Source organism: Vitis vinifera, chromosome 3 (genome assembly GCF_030704535.1).
Source record: "Vitis vinifera cultivar Pinot Noir 40024 chromosome 3, ASM3070453v1".
NCBI lineage: Eukaryota > Viridiplantae > Streptophyta > Magnoliopsida > Vitales > Vitaceae > Vitis > Vitis vinifera.
This window is the reverse complement of record NC_081807.1, coordinates 4,343,311-4,362,925: the sequence shown is the minus strand read 5'-3', so window position 1 is coordinate 4,362,925 and position 19,615 is coordinate 4,343,311. Positions and strand designations below refer to the sequence as shown.

Genomic DNA, 19,615 nt, shown 5'->3' with positions numbered 1-19,615 from the left:
AAGCCAAGGCGAAAGCTCCCTTCAGATTGGCAAATCTACTACAGAACTCCTTGAGTTCTTTCCTACTCCGCCCTCTTCTGCAAGACGGAAAAGGGTTTTTGGCTAAGTATGGTGTCCCAAAGATGAAAACTCAAAAAAGTTGCAAATACAAGCAAGGCATAAATCTTCAGAGCTTTGAAAGCATACTGCTTGTTTCCTTCCTTTGTTTTCATGATTCTACTCTAAAATCAGTGATCTTATAAGGGTGAAGGTGGGTTTAGTTGCTGCTGAGCCCATCCAGCCAAAATTTGAGAACAGAATGCAGCAAACTAAGAAAATAAAATGAAGTTGGTGGGGTGATGGTGCCTTAGAGAATAAACCACACTTGGTGAATTGGAGTTTGGTTTGTGCTGATATGAGACAAGGAAGCTTAGGTATTCACAGCCTTCTGACCCTAAACAAAGCCTTACTTGGGAAGTGGAGTTGGAGATTTGCTGTAGAGAGGGATTCTTTGTGGAAACAAGTCATCATAGACAAATTTGGGGTAGAGGAAGGAGGTTGATATTCAAGAGAAGCGAGGGGAGCGAGGGGAGCCTATAGTGTGGGAGTGTGGAAAACTATTAGAAAAGATCGGGAAAGTATTCGCTCTAGATCCCACTTTATCGTAGGGAATGGGAGGAAGGTCAAATTTTAGAAGGATTTATGGTGTGAGGACCAAACGTTGAAAGATGTTTTCCTTAATTTGTTTCAATTGGCGATCAACAAGGATGAGTGGGTGTTTGATGCTTGGGAGGAGAGCGAGGAGGTGGATAGCTAGAATCCTCTGTTTTCAAGACACTTTAATGATTGGGAAATTGAAGAGGTAGAGGGCTTGTTTCGGAAATTACATCCTTTGGTTTTGAATAGAGATGTGGAAGATGTCTTGAGCTGGAAGAATAGCAAGAACGGCTCCTTTTCTGTTAGATCACTCTACCGCTCCTTCACAAGAGCCTCTAGTGATCCTTTTCCTTGGAGTATTATTTGGAGGTCTTGGGCTCCAATCAGGGTAAGCTTTTTTGCTTGGGAATTATCTTGGAACTGAATCTTGACCATTGATCAGCTCAAAAGAAGGGGTTGGAATATGCGGAATAGGTGTTACTTGTGTAAAGTGGAAGAGGAAACCAGTGACCACTTGATCCTATTTTGTAAGAAGACTACAATGCTATGGAGCTTGCTTTTCTCTTTATTTGATGTGCAATAGGTCCTGCACTCCTCAATCAAAAGGAATTTGATTGGTTGGCATGGTGCTTTTGTGAGTAAGAGAAAGAAAAAGGCTTGGAGGGTTGCCTCCCTTTGTTTAATGTGGACCTTATGGAAGGAAAGAAAAGAGAGAGTGTTCAATGACATGGAACGATTCGACCAAGCTTTAAAACTCTCTTTTTTGTACACTTTTGTGAATTGGGGTAGGGTGTATTTAGAGGATCATTATTTGTCCATGATTGATTTTATAGAGTGGCTTTTGCCTAATTAGGTGAAAGGTTTTCGTCTTTCTTTTTGCCTAACTCTTGGGCGTTGTTTGTATACGTCGTATGTACTTTTTTCGCTGCTTCTAGGCTTTACTAATACAAACTCTTATTTACCTATCAAAAAAATAAAAGAAGTCAGGATCACAGTTACAGACCAAGCCAAGGAGCAGTCTGAGGATACTAAAACTATCAGTTCAAATATCCCCATTCAGTTCTATCTCACTCAGAGCAGGCTGTGGATGTAAAAACATCAGTTCGAATATCCACAGGCCCCTCAGTAAGAATAGTTGCAAAAGAATTGCAGAAACAAAATCATCAACAGGACAAGACGCCAGCATGCTTTTGTAGACACACCGAGTCTAAATAGAAACCTCCCTCACAAATCAGATCATTTGCAGTTTGATATCGACACTGGCTGACTTATCCTACCGAGAACAACAAATTTTGAGAGAGGAGATATACTAACCATTCAAAGGGTCAACTTCATTCTGGAGCAAACTTAATAAAAGAACAGATAAAATTTGGCAGCAGGACACACTCAAACAATATCCTGACGAAAACCACAGTAAATACTAGGATTAGATCCACAGCTATCTGAGAATGCTCTAATTCTAGCAACAACAAACCATGTCAAGAGAGAATTTTTTGGCAACCTGACAATGATTCCAAACTCTCAGCCAACGAGACAAATAATGGAAATGAATTGAAGACCACGAGAATAGGTAAAACCAGTTTATAATTTCAGGTGATAGAAGCAATAACTGGAAACATACATACTTCCACTACACTAGGTGATAGGTTTTTAGTTGTTATTCTTAATATTTTGTGAAAAGATGTCACAAAATTAACCCACTAACTACAAGAACAGAGGAAGATTGTTTTTCCTCAAGCAAATGAAAAACAGCAACCTTTATGCAATTGTGATAAGGTGTCTCCAAGATTATCAGTTTGCTAGAATCCTAAGCATAATTTCATAAACAAAAAACAAAAACAGTTTCCCAGGTGTGCTCATCCAAAGCTTTCCTGATCCCTGCTCCAAAAGAAATTTGGTACATTTTTGCCCTCTATGAGAACTTGTTTTTTTGCTTAGGAGGCTGTGCGGTGAGGAATCAGCAAACCACATCCTTATCCATTATAAAAGAACCAGATAGAGGCGGGACATGCTAGCAATATTTCAGCAGCAGTGGGTGTTTCCAGATCCTGTTAAAGAGCTCTCCATTTGGGTTGGAAGGTGAAAAGCATGGACAAGAGACACAGGGGAGTTTAGAGTATGGCTCAGCCCTCTTTGCTTGCTTTGGTGTCTGTGGCATGAAAGAAACAGAAGGATCTTGAATGGGAAGAGCTCCATGACCAAAAGCTGATAGAGACTCTAATTAAGACTCTTGTGGAATGGTCTAGAGTCCTATTAGAGAGGGAACGTGGTTCTTTGTTGGATTTTATTGATAAATTGATCCATGGATAGTGAGTTTTGGTTGTTTTTGTCTTGGTCCCACTTCTTTTCTACCTTGGTGGGACCTCTTTTATATCCCTTGCGTACATAGGGTGCACCCCTTTTTATTTTTTTGGCACTATTTAATACATTTTTTTGTTTGCCTATAAAAAATAAATACAATCCGTACAACTCCTACAAACCCAAGTTTGCCACAAAATCACAAACAATTTACAACTAGCAAATGCACTTGAAAGCTCTTTCCTAACCTGTAAAGGTTTCAGTTTGTCAAACATCATTCTTGTCTATGTCAATAATGGCAAAGCACAATAGTTCCTAAATTGATGTCCAATGGACTTACCATCTTATATAGATGAGACTCTCTATATCCCCCACCCCCCCACCCCTTTTTTTTAGCTCAACAAATTAATAAAGTCTATCATGGACAATGAGTAATCCCCTATTTACACTCTAATCTACACCAAAAAAAATTATACATAATTCATTGCTTGATTGTTTGATCCGCTTTTTGGTTTTTCAAACATTCAATTGTACTTCAAAGATATCATAACTTAACTACCATAGCATGACTGGTTTGGAACAATGAGGGAGGATGTAATCCATCCTGTCCTTTTTTCGTCACATAGGTGGCATCTATTTGGCATCCTCCAACCCCTTCCTTTGTACTAATCCAACTTCAATATTCTACTCCATGTCGCTTTCCAAGTAAACAAACTTACCCTCATTGAAACCCACAAATTCCAAACAATATAGAAGGGGAACACCTCCATTCTTTCATTTGATAAGGAGGAATTTTTATATTTTAACTATGAATTTACCACGCTTAAAATTCAACCAAATCATAGTACCCTCTATATCCCTACTGAGCATCTACACTAGCAATCTCCTAAGAAAAACCCCACCTCTCTGAACTCCCAATCATGAATGTATCTTGTGAACTTACTGTTCCAACAACCTCCCCTCCCTCCCTCCCCATTTTGCTCCCACAACTCGGCTACCCATGCATCTTTGACGGTGGCTATTAAGAACAATGTAGGAAATGCCTCTCCTAAGGGTTCATCACTGTACCACCTATCTTTGCAAAATTTCACTCTTCGACTATTTCCCAACCTAAATCCAATTTCACTGTTAAACCACTCCCTCCCACTCCTAAATACCCTTGCCCCAATCCTTTAGAGCATCATACCCCTCTTCCTCCCCATACTTCCCTGCACCTGCTTCTAAAGATATTCATTCTCAATTGTGAATCTCCAACACCATTTATCAAGAAGAGCCTTGTTTAGAAATTTAGGACTTCCTATATCACAGTCAATTGAAAGCTTTTTATGAAAAAAATGATATCTTGCAACTGATATCCATCACGAAAAGGGGCAGTATGTCAAGCCCCCATTTTTATCCACCAAAATCATAATCTAGTGTATCCCATAAACAGACAGCTTTCTTCAGTCCTTCCTTAGTATCTCATCCCCAAATACTTTTTCTATTTGCCACACTAATTGGGTGGAATCCCTTGTGCTAGAGTTCATCCCTTTTGGTGCTTTAATATGCATCATTTACTACTTACCCATCTCCCCCACCCCACAAAAAGAATTCTCCCCCTACACCCCAAAAAAAAAAAAAATCCCTCCCCACACCAAAAATAGAAAAAAGAAATAAATTATCTTCCCACACTCTCTGCTCTATATCTACATCTTTCTACTTCTTGATTACCTCCATGCATTTTGTTCAACTTCTCAAAACTCCCAGGATCATTCTTCAGCTTCTTTTAAAGATATAGGATGAGGTTAGGGTGCAAAACTATTGAATGTGCTTGCATTTCTAGATACTTAAAGATATTTAAAATATACTTAATAGTTTTAAGAACAAACCTACCTACAAAAGGTCCGACTCTCCCACTCAAATCAACCAACCCCTGCAATTTTGCTGAAAATTCCGTTTCTCTCTGAAACTCTCCCGTAACCGCCAGAAAAACTCCCTTCTCATATTTTTTTTAAAATGTTGTAAAATATAATTGCTCTAGGTATGATCAAAGATTGATTAACTTGAAAAAACAAAAAAAAAACAAAAAAAACCCAAGGCAACATCACAAAAGAACACTCAGAGATTTATCAGAGGCTTTTCCGTATAAGGACAGTGACCAGCCAATCAAACATCGCAACTACCATAAATAGTTGAATTCCGACTAATTCACCTCTTAATTCCACAAAATTGCGGCGATTACAAGCCGATTAAACAAAGCAAAGACAGTCGCATAACCCCTCAAACCAAAATCTAATGCGATTCGCATAATTCCTCAAAACCACAATTTAAGATGATTAAAAAAAACCCTCAAAAAATATAACTCATCAAAACGATATACATAGATATAAATCGGCACCAGAATTCTTAGGCAACAGCAACCGGCTGCTGTTTCGAAGGCTCGAGACCCTTCTTCGTATTGGGATCCGAACCGCCAGCGAAGTCTTCCATGTTGTAGATGACGGTGATGAAGAGAGAACAGCTAGGGCAACGAGCGATCTCTTCGCCCATTCTGAGCTCATCCTTGGTAATCTGAAAGAGGTCTCCGCACGGGCATGGGTAGGTGAAGGCTTGAAGCTCCTCGTTCCACTCCATGTCTTCGATCTCCACATCGTCGTACGACATCGTTTTGAAATTGCCTGGGGTTACAGGCGATTCGCGCTAGAGAACTTCAGGTTTTTGGGCGTCTGCGTTAGGGTTTTCTTCAAGGAGAACCAGTTAGGGTTTATTTGTTGAGAATGGCGACTGTTGATAAAATCACGAAGTTTGATTTTGATTTCAATTAGGAAAAAACTGGGATTCGTGGGAATAAAAATTCAGAATTCTAATAGCCACCGCTCAAAATCATATCATAAGTAGTTATTTTTGGGAAGAATAACTTTATTTTTATTTTTATTTTTATTTTATTTATTTATTTATTTGATAAAAAAAAATAGCTTTTATCAAATTTTTTATCCTCAAATTCACCTTCAAATAGTGAAAATATTAATTGAGTTCATATTTAAAACTTTTAATAAAAATAATATTATTTTTTTAAATATGAGACAAAAATTTGTTAGACTATTTAATATAGATTTGGTTCGGAATAATTCGAAGGAAAAGAAAATTTTAAATTTTAAAAAAAATTATATAATAATTTCAAGTTTTCTATGTAAAGGTTAAATAATTTAAATTAAAAAAACACTTAATTTTTCGTCTAAATATGTTTTTTCATCTCAATATACCATGAATTTTTTTAAATATAATACATCATTTTAAAATGCTAAAGGAACTTATTCAATATTATTTTGTTAGGCTATGTTTGATTGGAAAATTTTTGATGGAAAATGCAAGGGGAAGAAATTAAAGAGAAAAGATAAAAGGAAAGAAAATAATAAAAATAAATTTAAAATTAATAAATTATTTTTATATATTATTTAAAACTTATTTTACTTATTTTAATTATTCTTTATAAAAATTAAATAATTTAAGTTTAAAAATACATCATTTTGTAACTAATTTTAATTATATTTATATTTTTACATTTTTCATAATACAACCAAATATAAAAAATAAATCATTTTCTTTAATATTTTCAACACCTACTTTCAAACTCTTTTCTTCAAATGAATTTGAAATTCTCTCCAATTTCTTTGATTTAGGGCAAGTTTGGGAAGTGTCTCCTAGAATTATATTTTGTTCTCTATAATAAAAAAACACTAATAAGCGTATTTGGTGATCAAGTGTCTTTTTGTTTTTCGTATTTTAAAGTGCCTCCACTCTTTGTCTATATTGTGAACATCTCAACCACTAACAAATTCACTGTAAAGAAAAACAACTAAGTGTCTCGTTTTTATTACTGTTAAATTAGAATAATACAACTAAAATAGAGAAAAATCTTTGAAAAAAAATGAGAGAAGTGCCTAGAAAAAATAGAAAAATCTTTATAAAAAAATTGAAAAAAAATCAAGGATTCTCTTAAAAGGAAAAACTTTCAAGACCAATGAAATGAAAATGAAGAAGGAAATCCAAATGATCAATGAATCGAACACAATTCCTTAGTTCCAAAGGTGTCACTATAGTGAGAGACATTTGATTCCTAACATTCGATCCCTCTCATTTGTTAAGGATCAATTCATTTTGTGAAACCAAAGTTTGGTTAATCATGATTTTGATGATAACAAAACAAAGTTTAGAACTAATGATCATATTTCAAGTGTGATTAGGCAAGACAACTTCCAAAGTGGCAATCCAAAGACAAATCAAGCCAAGGAGAAATCATGAAGAAGAAGATCACCTCAAAGAGAAAAGTTTTTTAAGACCAAAGCTTCTTAGGATCTCTTTATAAGGTTGTTGGTGCACTAAGACTTTCATGCATTTCATTCTTTATTTATGCACCAAAATCATCTAAGAGTAATATTGTTTTAAATATCTTAAGAATTGGATGATTTCATGTTTTCAACTAAAACCTTGTGTTAAATGATTTTCAAACTTGTGTTAAAAAGTTTTAAGTTGAAAAAGGTTAAGTGTTGAGCCAAAAAAATGGCTCAACCAGTCAACCGGTTGTGCTCGTCCGGTCGAGGACCGGTTGAGGGAGGCCAAAAACTTTCTCTCTCTCCCAATGGCCTTCTCTTCCCGGTCAAGATTGAACCTCAACCGATTGAGGTCCAGTTGAGGTCCGATTGAGATCCGGTTGAGGCCCAACGGTCACTTTTCCTAACGGCTAGTCAACCGGTAGACCCCTATCTCGACCGGTCGAACCCCCAATGGCTAGTATGACTTTTTTCTTCTATAAAAAGACTCCAAACTTCATTGTTTAATAAGCAAAACCTTCCCAAATCATTCTTGATTATATTTGAACCTTGGAAGAGTATTTTTGAGTGCACCATTATTCCAAAACTTGCATATCTTTAGTGCATCATTCAATCCTAGTTTCTCTTGTATCATTTAAGCTTAAAGTTCTATTACTAGGATTTTTGTGAGATCAATCTTTGTATATCTTTGAGAGGAATTTTCTCAAGTGAGGGGTATCACTTGAGAGGTTGTTCAAGAGTGGGCTAATTCTTGAGAAGTGTAAAGGGTGCTTGGAGCCAAAAGTCCAAGAGGGTGAATTGAAACCATAATCCAATTGTAAAGAGATTGGAAGCTTGGTTGAAGCTTCAAGATAGTGGAACCCTCACTCGATTAGGAGGTTGAGAAGAGTGGACGTAGGCAAGGAAGTGCCGAACCACTATAAACTCTCGTGTTTGCACTCTCTCTTCCCTAACTCTTTTAAATTATATGCAATTGTGTTTATTTTGTTTATTATATATTTGCATATAATTGTCTCTTATTTTTGCATGGTTTAAATTTGTGAAAAAGAGACCATCACCCTATTTATCCCCCCCCCCCCCCCCCCCTCCCCCCACTCTAGGGTGATTACGATAGTTTGGATTAGCCTCAAATTCCTAACACATTTTACTCTCTCATTTCTCTCTTTGCATTTATATGTGTAATATGAATATCAAATTACATCATACAATGTATTATTTATATGGCAATGGTAAGTGAGAAAATAAAGGTTATGCTTAATTAGGAAAAACACCCAAAAAGGGGGGTGAATTGGGTTTTTTAAAAACTTTTCAAATACAACAAGTTCAAGCACAATATAAATAAAAATAAAGAGATAGAGTTAGAGAATTCAAACTCGGGTTTTATAGTGGTTTGACACTTCCTTGCCTACATCCACTCTCATCAATCTCTTAACCGAGTGAGGGTTCCACTAACTTGAAGCTTCAACCAAGCTTCCAATCTTCTTATACTTGGATTTCGGCTCCAATGGGTTCTTACACAATCTCTTTAAGATTCAAACATCTTGAAGGCTTTAACACTCAGTTTTTACAAAAATGAATCCTTCAACCTAACTTAATGATAGCTCAAATATAAAACAAAGCTAGGATGACACACAAGAGTGCACTAAAGGATATGCAAGTGATGATTTAATGCACTAAGAAAGAAATGAGAGTTTTTTGGTCAAGAATAGGTAGGTAGACAATTGATTGCAAGTATTCTCTTATTCATAAATAAAGGGGAGATCTCAATTTATAGGTTTCTAAGCTCGGAAACCAAAAACAGCAAAAGGGAGCCTCGACTGGTCAAGGTAGGGGTCGACCGGTTCACTAGCCGTTAGAGCATTTAATGTTTGGCAGGTTACCGTTGTCTCGATCGAACATCGACCGGAGGTCGACCGGGAAGGGGTGAACCTCAACCGGGAAGAGGAAGCTATTGGATGAGAGAGAGTGTTTTTGGCACTCCTCAACCGGATCTCGACTGGACAAGGGCAACCGGTCAACCAGTTCTCCAACCGGTTGAGCCGGTTGGCCAAAGCCTCGACCGGTTGAGCCAATTGGCCAGAGTCTCATCGATTCAGCTTTTTGGCTCCGAAAATCTATCTTTTTCAATTCTTTTCTTTTCTAACACTTAGACAAGGTCTTTAAGTGAAATAATATGTCAATTTTAAAACGTCTTTCCTAAAGTACATTTGCTAAAACTCGAGTTTTAATGAAATCGAAGTTTTAAAGGATAAACCGAGTTTTCTAAGATGCATGAAACGGTATGAAATCTTAAGTGCACCTATGCATTCATTTTACATTCATTTCATATGATCAAAAGTCTTCCTAAAGTCTCGATCTTTTATCCATTTGGTCATTTGATGAATTTTCGAATTTATACCTGAGATTCTTTACCATTTAAAACAATTGGTCATTTAACATAGTTTGTTATCATCAAAACCTGATTAGGAGAACTCTTGGGCTAAAAGTAAGGTATCACATAAATTCCAAATGGTGTTGTATGACTTGAATATATTTGGTAATATATTATTTTATATGGTAATGATGTATTATTTTATAAAATAACGTGGATTTAATGATATGACCTAGATTTAATAATATGATATAAATTTAATAATTTAAACTTATTTAATTGTAATTATTTTTTTAAATAATTTTTTGAACTTTCCAATTATCATATTTTTGCGTTTCACTCTATACAAGTCAAGAAATGGAAATCGATGTATCTCAAAACCCTACGAGCGAACGTGAAGATCGTGACTTTGAATAATGTGTTACACTTTGAGAATGTCCAATCAACACATCTCTATCAAGGCATCTAATATACCTTTTAATGTATTTCCATCATTTATGATTATCTAAAAATTTTTGAAAACAATGCAAATAATTTGAAAATTTGATACAATTGTTTTAAATTTTAATAAGTCTAACTCTAAAATTATTTATATTTATAAAATCAAGTTAGTTGAAGAAAATACTTTAAAAAAAAAAAAAAAAAACAACTTCCAAACAAGTTTTTTGTTTTACTTATTTTATAAACTTGGTTTTATTAACCCCACAAAACTTTTTTTTAAATAAAAAACTATTTTTTAGAATTTAGTATCCAAGCACAATTTTTTTTCTAAAAACATTAAAAATATTTTTAAAAGTTGTTCTCAAAAATTGGTATTCAAAACTATCATTGAAAACATTTCCCAAACATAACTTAAGTTCCAAAATCAAACTTTCTCCTACACCTAAATGACCACTTTTATCTACTTATGCTCAAACTTCATCTTATCAAAGTTAATATAATAGAAAAAGATTTCGGTCTAATTAGTCATTCACCTCCTCTACAAGACTTGCAATTTTAAAAAACAAATTTTAAACAAGTTTTTTTTTTTTTACTTATTTTATAAAACTTTTTTTATTAACTTAACCAAACATTTTTTTATTTTTTATTTTTTAGAATAGAAAATTGAATGCAATATCTAAACAAAATTTTATTTTTCAAAAACACTAAAAAATATTTTTAAAAACCATCTTCAAAAATTGTTTTTCAAAACTATTATTAAACACACTTCAAACATACTCGTGTTGGAAAATGGGTCAATACATTGAATGGATGAATGGGTTTAACCCTTTTCAGAAACCTACAAGCCTCAAGAAACCAAAACGCTTCTTGAAGTTGAACAATCTATTTGCCCCGTTTTCGAAGCATATATAAAAAGAGATTCTGACTCTCTTTCAAAGACTGGTTCCTGAATTCTTACGTTAAAATCATGAAGAACCTTCCTTCCATTGTGATACAGAGTTAGTTCAGTTTGTAGGAAGTGACTGTAAAGTGTTGTTATTGCCACTTGAAGACCATTTTATATTGGGAGACAAATGTTTTACAATTCTCAAAGCACCAATGGATAAGATGAATATGTTTTAAGGAAATTATGATTTCACAATACTAGGTTTTGCCACTTCTTCCATTCCCTGTTCATTTATTTATTTATTATTATTTTGTATTTTCTTCTTCTTTTTTTTCTTTTCTAACAAATTAACCAGGTTTGGCTTACAACTTATAAGTCCCAAAATTAAACTTTCTCTTAAGCCAAATCACCACTTATTTGTACTTATGCTCAAGCTCTTCAAAATTCATCATTTCAAAGTCAATATATATAAAAAAAAAAGACTTTGGTGGTGTTTGTTTTTTTACTTAATTCTAAATAGAACCTTAATGTTTAATAGTATTAAATATTAGGTTGTTTATTTTTGTAGTATTTTATTTATATTAAGTATTAGAAAGTAAAAAAAAAAAAACCAATATATTATTTTTTATATTTAGAAAAAGTTACATATTTTGACTTTTTCTATTTAGTAAAAAGTTTATAATAAGTCATAAAAAAGTAGAAAAAAACAACTTAAATTCTGAAAATAAAGTGCTTTCAATAAAAAGCCAAAAAAACAAGCACCACCTTTGTCCTAATTATTAGTCAATCACCTCCTCTACAAAACTTACAATTGAATTCATATAAGCAACCTAACATGTCTAAAATCCATGAGAAATTATTCAATTTTTTTCCAAAATCCTTAGTAGACAATAGCTAAAAATTTTATGAAAATGTTTTAGTATACATGAGATTTATTAAACCCAAACACAAACTAGATGGAAAATATACCTTCCAAAGTCTTGAATCCATTTTTTTTTTTTACTTTCAAAGGGTTTACTCGAAATTGACATAGAAAACATGGATGTCTAGTATAACATTTTTCAAATTAGAAAGGTTTTTGTCATTCTTTGATTTTTTCCATTATCTCGGTAATTTCAAAAATCTTATTTTCTAAATTGGTTTTTGGGGCTGTCAAGAAGAATTGTTTGACAACATTTGACTCTTTCAAATAGACATCAAAACTGCCCTCTAACATTCAAAATCAATGTCGTTTATGGCCCAATCTACAATATCTTCTCGTTGCTTCTCATCTTTTCACGGAATTTAAGATCAATTGGTGGAAAACATATGATAAAATTGATCATAGTCATATTTAATGAAGTTCAAAATTTGCTTGCTCTACTATCAAGACTTACTTTATTGTCTCTTATTCTTTTGTGTTTCTTTCACCATAATCTTCATGTTTCTTTATGTTCTCCCTTTGTATTTCTTTTTCTATGTACTGTTTGTATTACAAACTTCCCATTTCACATCCATGAGAAGATAAAGTCCCCATCAACCCTAATATTAATGCCATCTTTATATTATTTGTATTATTTGACGTTAATTATTATGATTCTCGTTACTGATAATGACATATTTCATACTCAAATCAAAGATTGGATATCTTTATTTCCCGATAAGTAATACATAATCTTCGTGCAAATGTAATGAAATTTTTTTTTCCTTCATTCCACTTATGTGTATTATCAAAAACTTTGTTTAAATAAAAATGGAGCATTTGCAGATCAAAATTTTTTAAAGATGTTATAAAATTTGGATTTGAAGATTACTATAACTTATCTTTCAATATAATTTATATATACTTTGTTACTATTGAAGAATAGGTAAGAAAAAATTTGATAGTATGTCATTTCTATAGGATTTTGAATGTATATATATATATTTTAAAATTTTTATAAAAAAAAGATAAAATTAGGGTTACAACTTGGGGGTTGGTTTGGCCCAACTTTGGCCTAACCCAAATCCAACTCAATGTGTTAGACAAGATTGAATAATAATTTTCAATACTTAGATTGGGTTTAAGTTAGGGTTAGGTTTTTTCAATTGAAACTCAATTTATGTTGGACTTAGACTAATGTTCAAACAATCAAAGTCTAACTACAACTTGATTTAGAGTTCGAGTTTTTTCAATCAAAACTCAATTTATGTTGGACTTAGACTAATGTTTAAACAATCAAAGTCTAACCACAACCTGATTTAGAGTGCATTTGAGAGTGATTTTAGAAAATATTTTTAACATTTCTTTATTATTTAAGTGTTAGAAATATTAAAAATATTTTTTTAGAAACATTATCAAACGAGTTTTTATAATGCGTTTTGGAGTGATTATAGAAAATGTTTTATATAATTTATAACACTTAAATGATAAAAAACTTCAAGCGTTAGAAAAATTAAAAGTGTTTTCTAAAATCATTATCAAACAAATTCTTAATGTTTTTATAATGCATATTATGTTATAAAATAATACATATATATATTTTAATTTTTAAGGAAAATTGTCAAAATATATTATATTATATACTTTTCCATTTTTTTAGAAGATATATGAATTTATTTTCACTTTTTGTTGCTATTTTAAAATTTTTCTTATTTGTTATTTAAATATATATAAAAAGTTTTCTTCAATATTAAAAAAAGGAAAATTGTTTATGATTAAAAAAAAAAAAAAAAAAGGGAGCGGGGGGGAGAGAGAGAGAGGAAGGAAAGGCCACGGACATGTAACATTGAAGAAATCATGAATCAGTTAGGCCCTATTGCAGAAAACAAGGATGCAGAAAGGAATAGAATAGAAATGGGGTTATGTGAAAAAGAAGAAGAAGGATAGAGAGATATGCATGATGATGCAGGGACTCCATCACCAGCAACAACAGTTAGCAGCCCTCATCGCCGTTGCTCTTCCCAAAGACGACGCCGCTTCCTCTTCCTCCTCTTCTCCTTCCCCATCCGAAGACGACGTCTCCTCTCGCCTTGCCGCCATTAACTCACTCCACCGTGGCATTCTCTACCCTCCCAACTCTGTCCTCGTCACTCACTCTGCTTCTTTCCTTTCCCAGGGCTTCTCTCAGCTCCTCTCCGACAAGTAAGCCCTCTCTCTCTCTGTGGAACTGGAATTTGAGTTTGATTGCTTGATTTTAGATTTATGTTTGTTGCTTGTTGGGTTGCTGGGAAAGGACATGGAAGTGAAATTTTGTGGTTTGGGGTATTTTTTGTTTGGGGGCCTGAGTAAACTTAGCATTCAAGCAACTGGGTCTGGTAGAATTATTTGCATTAGTTGAGTTGATGTCTTTTGTTATTTTCGTTTCATTGGGGCCAAAGCAGCATAATATATCAGATTTGAAATTATATATATATTTTCCTTAGGTTTTCCAGTTGGTAAATGGAATTAAGATTTAATAATTTGTTGTTTTGAGCGGTTGTTCGTTATAATGGTAGAATTAGGAGAGTATTGGGTTATTTTTATTTTTATTTCATTTTTTTTTGTCATTTGTTGGGGCTTTTGATTCAGAAAGAATCTTCATAGTACTATCTCTGTTTGAGTGATTTATGTGAAGATTAAATGTAACTTTTCAAGTAACTGCGGCTCAGATCCTACTCGGTGCGGCAGGCAGCAGCCACAGCATATGGGGCTTTGTGTTCTGTTATGTGCTCAATCTCTTTAGCATCAAATGGAAGGCAAAATCATGTTCTACTTAGTAGTTTAGTTGATCGGTTCATTAGTTGGGCATTGCCATTGCTTAGCAATGGGAATGCTGGAGATGGCACGACAGAGCTGGCACTGGAAGGCCTCCGTGAGTTTCTTAACATTGGGGATGTGGGGGGGATTGAAAGATATGCCTTGCCAATACTCAAAGCGTGCCAAGAACTTCTTGAGGATGAGAGAACCTCCTTGAATTTATTGCACCAGCTTCTGGGTGTGTTAACTTTGATCTCATTGAAGTTTGTTAGATGCTTTCAACCCCATTTTGTTGACATCGTAGATTTGCTTCTTGGGTGGGCTTTGGTTCCAGACCTTGCTGACACAGATAGATGTGTCATTATGGACAGTTTTTTGCAGTTTCAGAAACACTGGGTGGGCAATCTGCAGTTCTCACTGGGATTGCTGTCCAAATTCTTGGGTGACATGGATGTCTTGCTTCAGGATGGGAGTCCTGGAACCCCAAAACAGTTTCGTAGGCTGCTTGCGCTGCTTTCTTGTTTTTCTACTGTTTTGCAGTCCACTGCTTCTGGAATGCTAGAAATGAACCTACTGGAACAAATAAGTGAACCCCTTACCACCATGCTTCCTCAGTTGCTGTGGTGTTTATCAATGGTGGGAAGGAAATTTGGATGGTCAAAATGGATTGGTGATTCATGGAAATGCTTGACTCTCTTGGCAGAAATTCTATGTGAAAGGTTTTCCACCTTTTATCCAATGGCAGTTGATACCTTGTTTCAAAGCTTGGAATTGGACAACATTACTCACCTTGTAGGATCTGGGAAGATCACCTCCTTTCAGGTTCATGGGGTTTTAAAAACTAATCTTCAATTATTGTCTCTACAAAAGCTTGGTCTGCTCCCATCATCCGTGCAGAAAATATTGCAATTTGATTTGCCTATATCCCAGATGCGTTTGCATCCAAATCACTTAGTGACAGGAAGTTCTGCTGCCACTTACATTTTCTTGCTTCAACATGGGAATAATGAAGTTGTTGAAAAAGCAGTCACCTCTTTGACTGAAGAGCTGGAATTGTTGAAGGGCATGCTTGGAAAAATGATGGGGCATGGAAATGAGGTTCATGGCATTAAATCTCCTAATTTGTATTCAAAACTTGAGTTGTTTGCGTTGATTAAATTTGATTTGAAAGTTTTACTAAGTTGTGTTTCTTTGGGTGGGGTTAGCAGTTTGATTGGCCAACCAGAGATTGCTGCTTTGTATCTTAAGAGGTCGGAAAAGCTGATATCTTTTATTATTGAGAAACTGAATCCTTTCAATGTACCCATTCTGGGCTGTGCCGACTTGGAAGTAAATGTTATCAGGACATTGGATCAGTTAACCGCAGTCGAATTCTCAAGCAAGTGCTCTCTACGGAAACAGATTAGCAAGAATGATTCTGTTGATATTGCCACAGGAGAAGTTCTGGACAGAAATGATTTCAGGGATGGTCATTCAATTTTAGTTATTGAGCATCTGAGGAAATACAGTATGCTTCTTGTGCAAGCTCTTCATGTTTCTACTCCTCTTTCTGTTAAAGTAGTAGCCCTTGAATGGATCCAAAGATTTTGTGAGGGTGTTATTGCTACTTACGAGAATTCAAATATGAAAACTCATCTTTCTGAGGCATTCGAGTACATTGGTGTTTTTGGGAAGTTGGTTTTCTCAGTTTTGGAAGCTGCATTGGACAGGGAACCAAAAGTGAGATCTCATGTTGCATTAGTTTTGGGCCTGCTCTTGCAAGCAAGACTTATTCATCCCATGCACTTCTATCCCATGACTGAAGTGGTCCTTGAAAAACTTGGCGATCCAGATGTTGATATAAAAAATGCCTTTGTTAGGCTGCTTACCCAGGTCTTGCCTGTTACAATGTATATTTGTGGTCTACTTGACTGCGGAACAGTTACTGCATGTAGCCCTAGGTCCATTGGGCTAGGCAGTATATCTAACTTGCACTGGAAGCAAATTTTTGCCCTGAAGCAGCTACATCAGCAACTTCACTCACAGCAACTTGTTTCCATTTTGAGTTTCATTTCACAAAGATGGAAAGTGCCCCTTTCTTCTTGGGTTCAACGGCTCATTCATAGCCGTCGGATTTCAAAGGACTTTGTTGGTCAACTGGAAGAAACAGGAAATTTTGGTGTTAATGGTCTGTGGTTGGACATAAAAGTGGATGAAGATACTCTTGAAAGAATTTGCTCAGTAAATAATTTAGCAGGTGCATGGTGGGCTATACATGAAGCGGCTAGATATTGCATTGCTACACGCCTTAGGACCAACCTTGGTGGCCCCACCCAAACTTTTGCAGCATTGGAGCGCATGCTTTTGGACATCTCACATGTACTACGGCTTGATACTGAGCAAAATGATGGAAACTTAAATATAATTGGTTCATCTGGTGCTCACTTCTTACCAATGAGATTATTATTCGATTTTGTTGAGGCACTGAAAAAAAATGTATATAATGCTTATGAAGGATCTGCATTTTTACCATGTGCTCCTCGGCAGAGTTCCTTGTTCTTTCGGGCAAATAAGAAAGTCTGCGAAGAATGGTTTTCTCGCATATGTGAGCCAATGATGAATGCTGGATTAGCACTTCAATGTCATGATGCTACAATTCATTACTGTACTTTGCGTTTGCAGGAGCTGAGGAATCTTGTGCTTTCAACTACAAAGGATAAGTCTCGGGCACAGGTAGCTGAATTCCTCCATAATATCAGGGGTAGATTTTCTGGAGACATCTTAAGAGTTCTACGCCACATGGCTTTGGCTCTGTGTAAGAGTCATGAATCAGAGGCTTTGTTTGGCCTACAAAAATGGGCTTCAATGACATTTTCTTCATTGTTTGTTGAGGAAAACCAGAGTTTGAATCATAGTGAGATCTTGGGACCTTTTTCATGGATCACAGGGCTTGTATATCAAGCAGAAGGCCAGTATGAAAAAGCTGCCGCTCATTTTACTCACTCACTGCAGACTGAGGAGTCACTCAATTCTATGGGGTCTGATGGTGTGCAGTTTGCTATTGCACGCTTTATTGAGAGTTTTACGGCTGTGTCTGATTGGAAGTCTCTTGAATCCTGGCTGTTAGAGCTGCAAAATCTTCGTGCTAAGCATGCTGGAAAGAGTTATTCCGGAGCCCTTACTACAGCTGGCAATGAAATAAATGCAATTCATGCCTTGGCCTGCTTTGATGAGGGTGATTTTCAGGCAGCATGGGCATTCCTTGATTTGACACCTAAAAGTAGCAGTGAACTCACACTTGATCCCAAATTGGCCTTGCAAAGGAGTGAGCAGATGCTTTTGCAGGCAATGCTGCTTCAAAATGAGGGTAAGGTGGATAATGTCTCACAAGAAATACAGAAGGCCAGGTCAATGCTTGAGGAAACATTGTCTGTTCTGCCACTTGATGGGGTAGCAGAGGCAGCTGCACATGCCGCTCAGTTGCATTGCATCTTTGCATTTGAAGAAGGTTATAAGCATAAAGACAGCCAAGACAACCCAAAACAGCTTCAGTCAATTTTAAGTTCATATGTCCAATCAGTGCAGTCTCCAATTAATAGAATTCATCAGGATTGTAACCCATGGTTAAAGATTCTCCGGGTATATCGAACCATTCTCCCAACTTCTCCAGTTACTCTACAGCTCTGTATGAATTTATTCAGTTTAGCCCGTAAACAAGGAAACTTATTGTTGGCAAACCGTCTACATAAGTATCTTAGAGATCATGTATTTAGCTGTTCTGAAGGGAGGTACCGTGATTTCTTAATCTTGAATATGCAATATGAGGGCATCCTGCTGAAGCATGCTGAAAGCAACTTTGAAGATGCTTTTACAAATCTTTGGTCATTTATACGCCCTTGCATGGTTAATTTAAAAAGTACAGTTTCTGATGTTGATGATTGCATTCTGAAAGCCAAGGCATGCTTGAAACTCTCAGATTGGTTGAGACAGGATTTTTCAGATTTTAGTTTAGAAAACATTGTTTTCAGGATGCAAGCAGATTTCAACGTAAGTGATGCTTCTTCTCTTGGTGGAAGTATGTGCTCCTGCAATGATGAGAACCTAAAATCTAAGCCAAGGTTGAGCCTTGTTATTGAGGAAATGGTTGGGACATTTACAAAATTGTCTTCTCGTCTCTGCCCCACTATGGGAAAATCATGGATTTCTTATGCCTCTTGGTGTTATAATCAAGCCAGAAATTCCCTCTACAACTCAAATGGAACTGTCCTTCAGTCCCTCTCTTTTTCTCATGTTCTTTTTCCAGAAATTCCACCTGAAAGATTTCGATTAACTGAAGAAGAGATCTCAAGAGTGGAATCTGTGATTTCCAAGCTCCTTCAGGAAAAGAATGATGCAGAAAATCCAATTGATGATGGGGAAGAGTGGAAATTTTGGCTTGAATCTGCAGAACATTTGAGGAATGAGAACCCTATGAAGGCTCTGGTGCAGCAAGTAGTAAATATATTAGAAGCTGCAGCAGGAGCGCCAGGAGTGGAAAATTCTGGTGGTGAATGCCTTTCTGCCAAACTAGCTTCTCAATTGCAGATATCCTTGCTACGCGCAAATGCTGGCCTGGAAGAAAGTGATTTGTCATCTACAGTTGATGATCTAGTTCATGTTTGGTGGTCCTTGAGGAAGAGAAGAGTCTCTCTTTTTGGGCATGCAGCTCATGGATTTATACAATACCTTTCATACTCATCTGTGAAACTTTGTGATGGCCAGTTAGCTGGCTCTGATTGTGAATCTTTGAAACAGAAGACAGGAAGCTACACCTTGAGGGCAACCTTGTATGTCCTACACATCCTTCTGAACTATGGATTGGAGTTAAAAGATACACTAGAACCGGCTCTTTCAACAGTTCCTTTGTTGCCATGGCAGGTGAGATACTCTCTTTTAAACCCCCGACCCCCTACCCACCCCATAAAAAAACGATGAAATTAATTCTAATGTCTTCTTCT

General features: G+C 35.6%; 2 protein-coding genes across 2 annotated transcripts in view; one reads left to right on the top strand and one right to left on the bottom strand.

Annotated features, from left to right (window-relative positions):
• Window positions 1–5,068: 5,068 nt before the first annotated feature.
• Window positions 5,069–5,810, bottom strand: LOC104877347 (diphthamide biosynthesis protein 3). Its single transcript, XM_010649528.3, has one exon. It carries the CDS (start codon window positions 5,575–5,577, stop codon window positions 5,320–5,322), a length of 258 nt encoding a protein of 85 aa, XP_010647830.1. The 5' UTR covers window positions 5,578–5,810; the 3' UTR covers window positions 5,069–5,319.
• Window positions 5,811–13,634: 7,824 nt separating this feature from the next.
• The window catches only part of LOC100260579 (uncharacterized), a 41,007-nt gene continuing 35,026 nt past the window's right edge, over window positions 13,635–19,615 (top strand). The window contains exons 1-2 of the mRNA XM_059735882.1: window positions 13,635–14,045; window positions 14,552–19,535. Of these exons, the coding sequence (XP_059591865.1) occupies window positions 13,801–14,045; window positions 14,552–19,535 (5,229 nt within the window). The 5' untranslated portion in view covers window positions 13,635–13,800. The remainder of the gene's footprint in view (window positions 14,046–14,551; window positions 19,536–19,615) is intronic.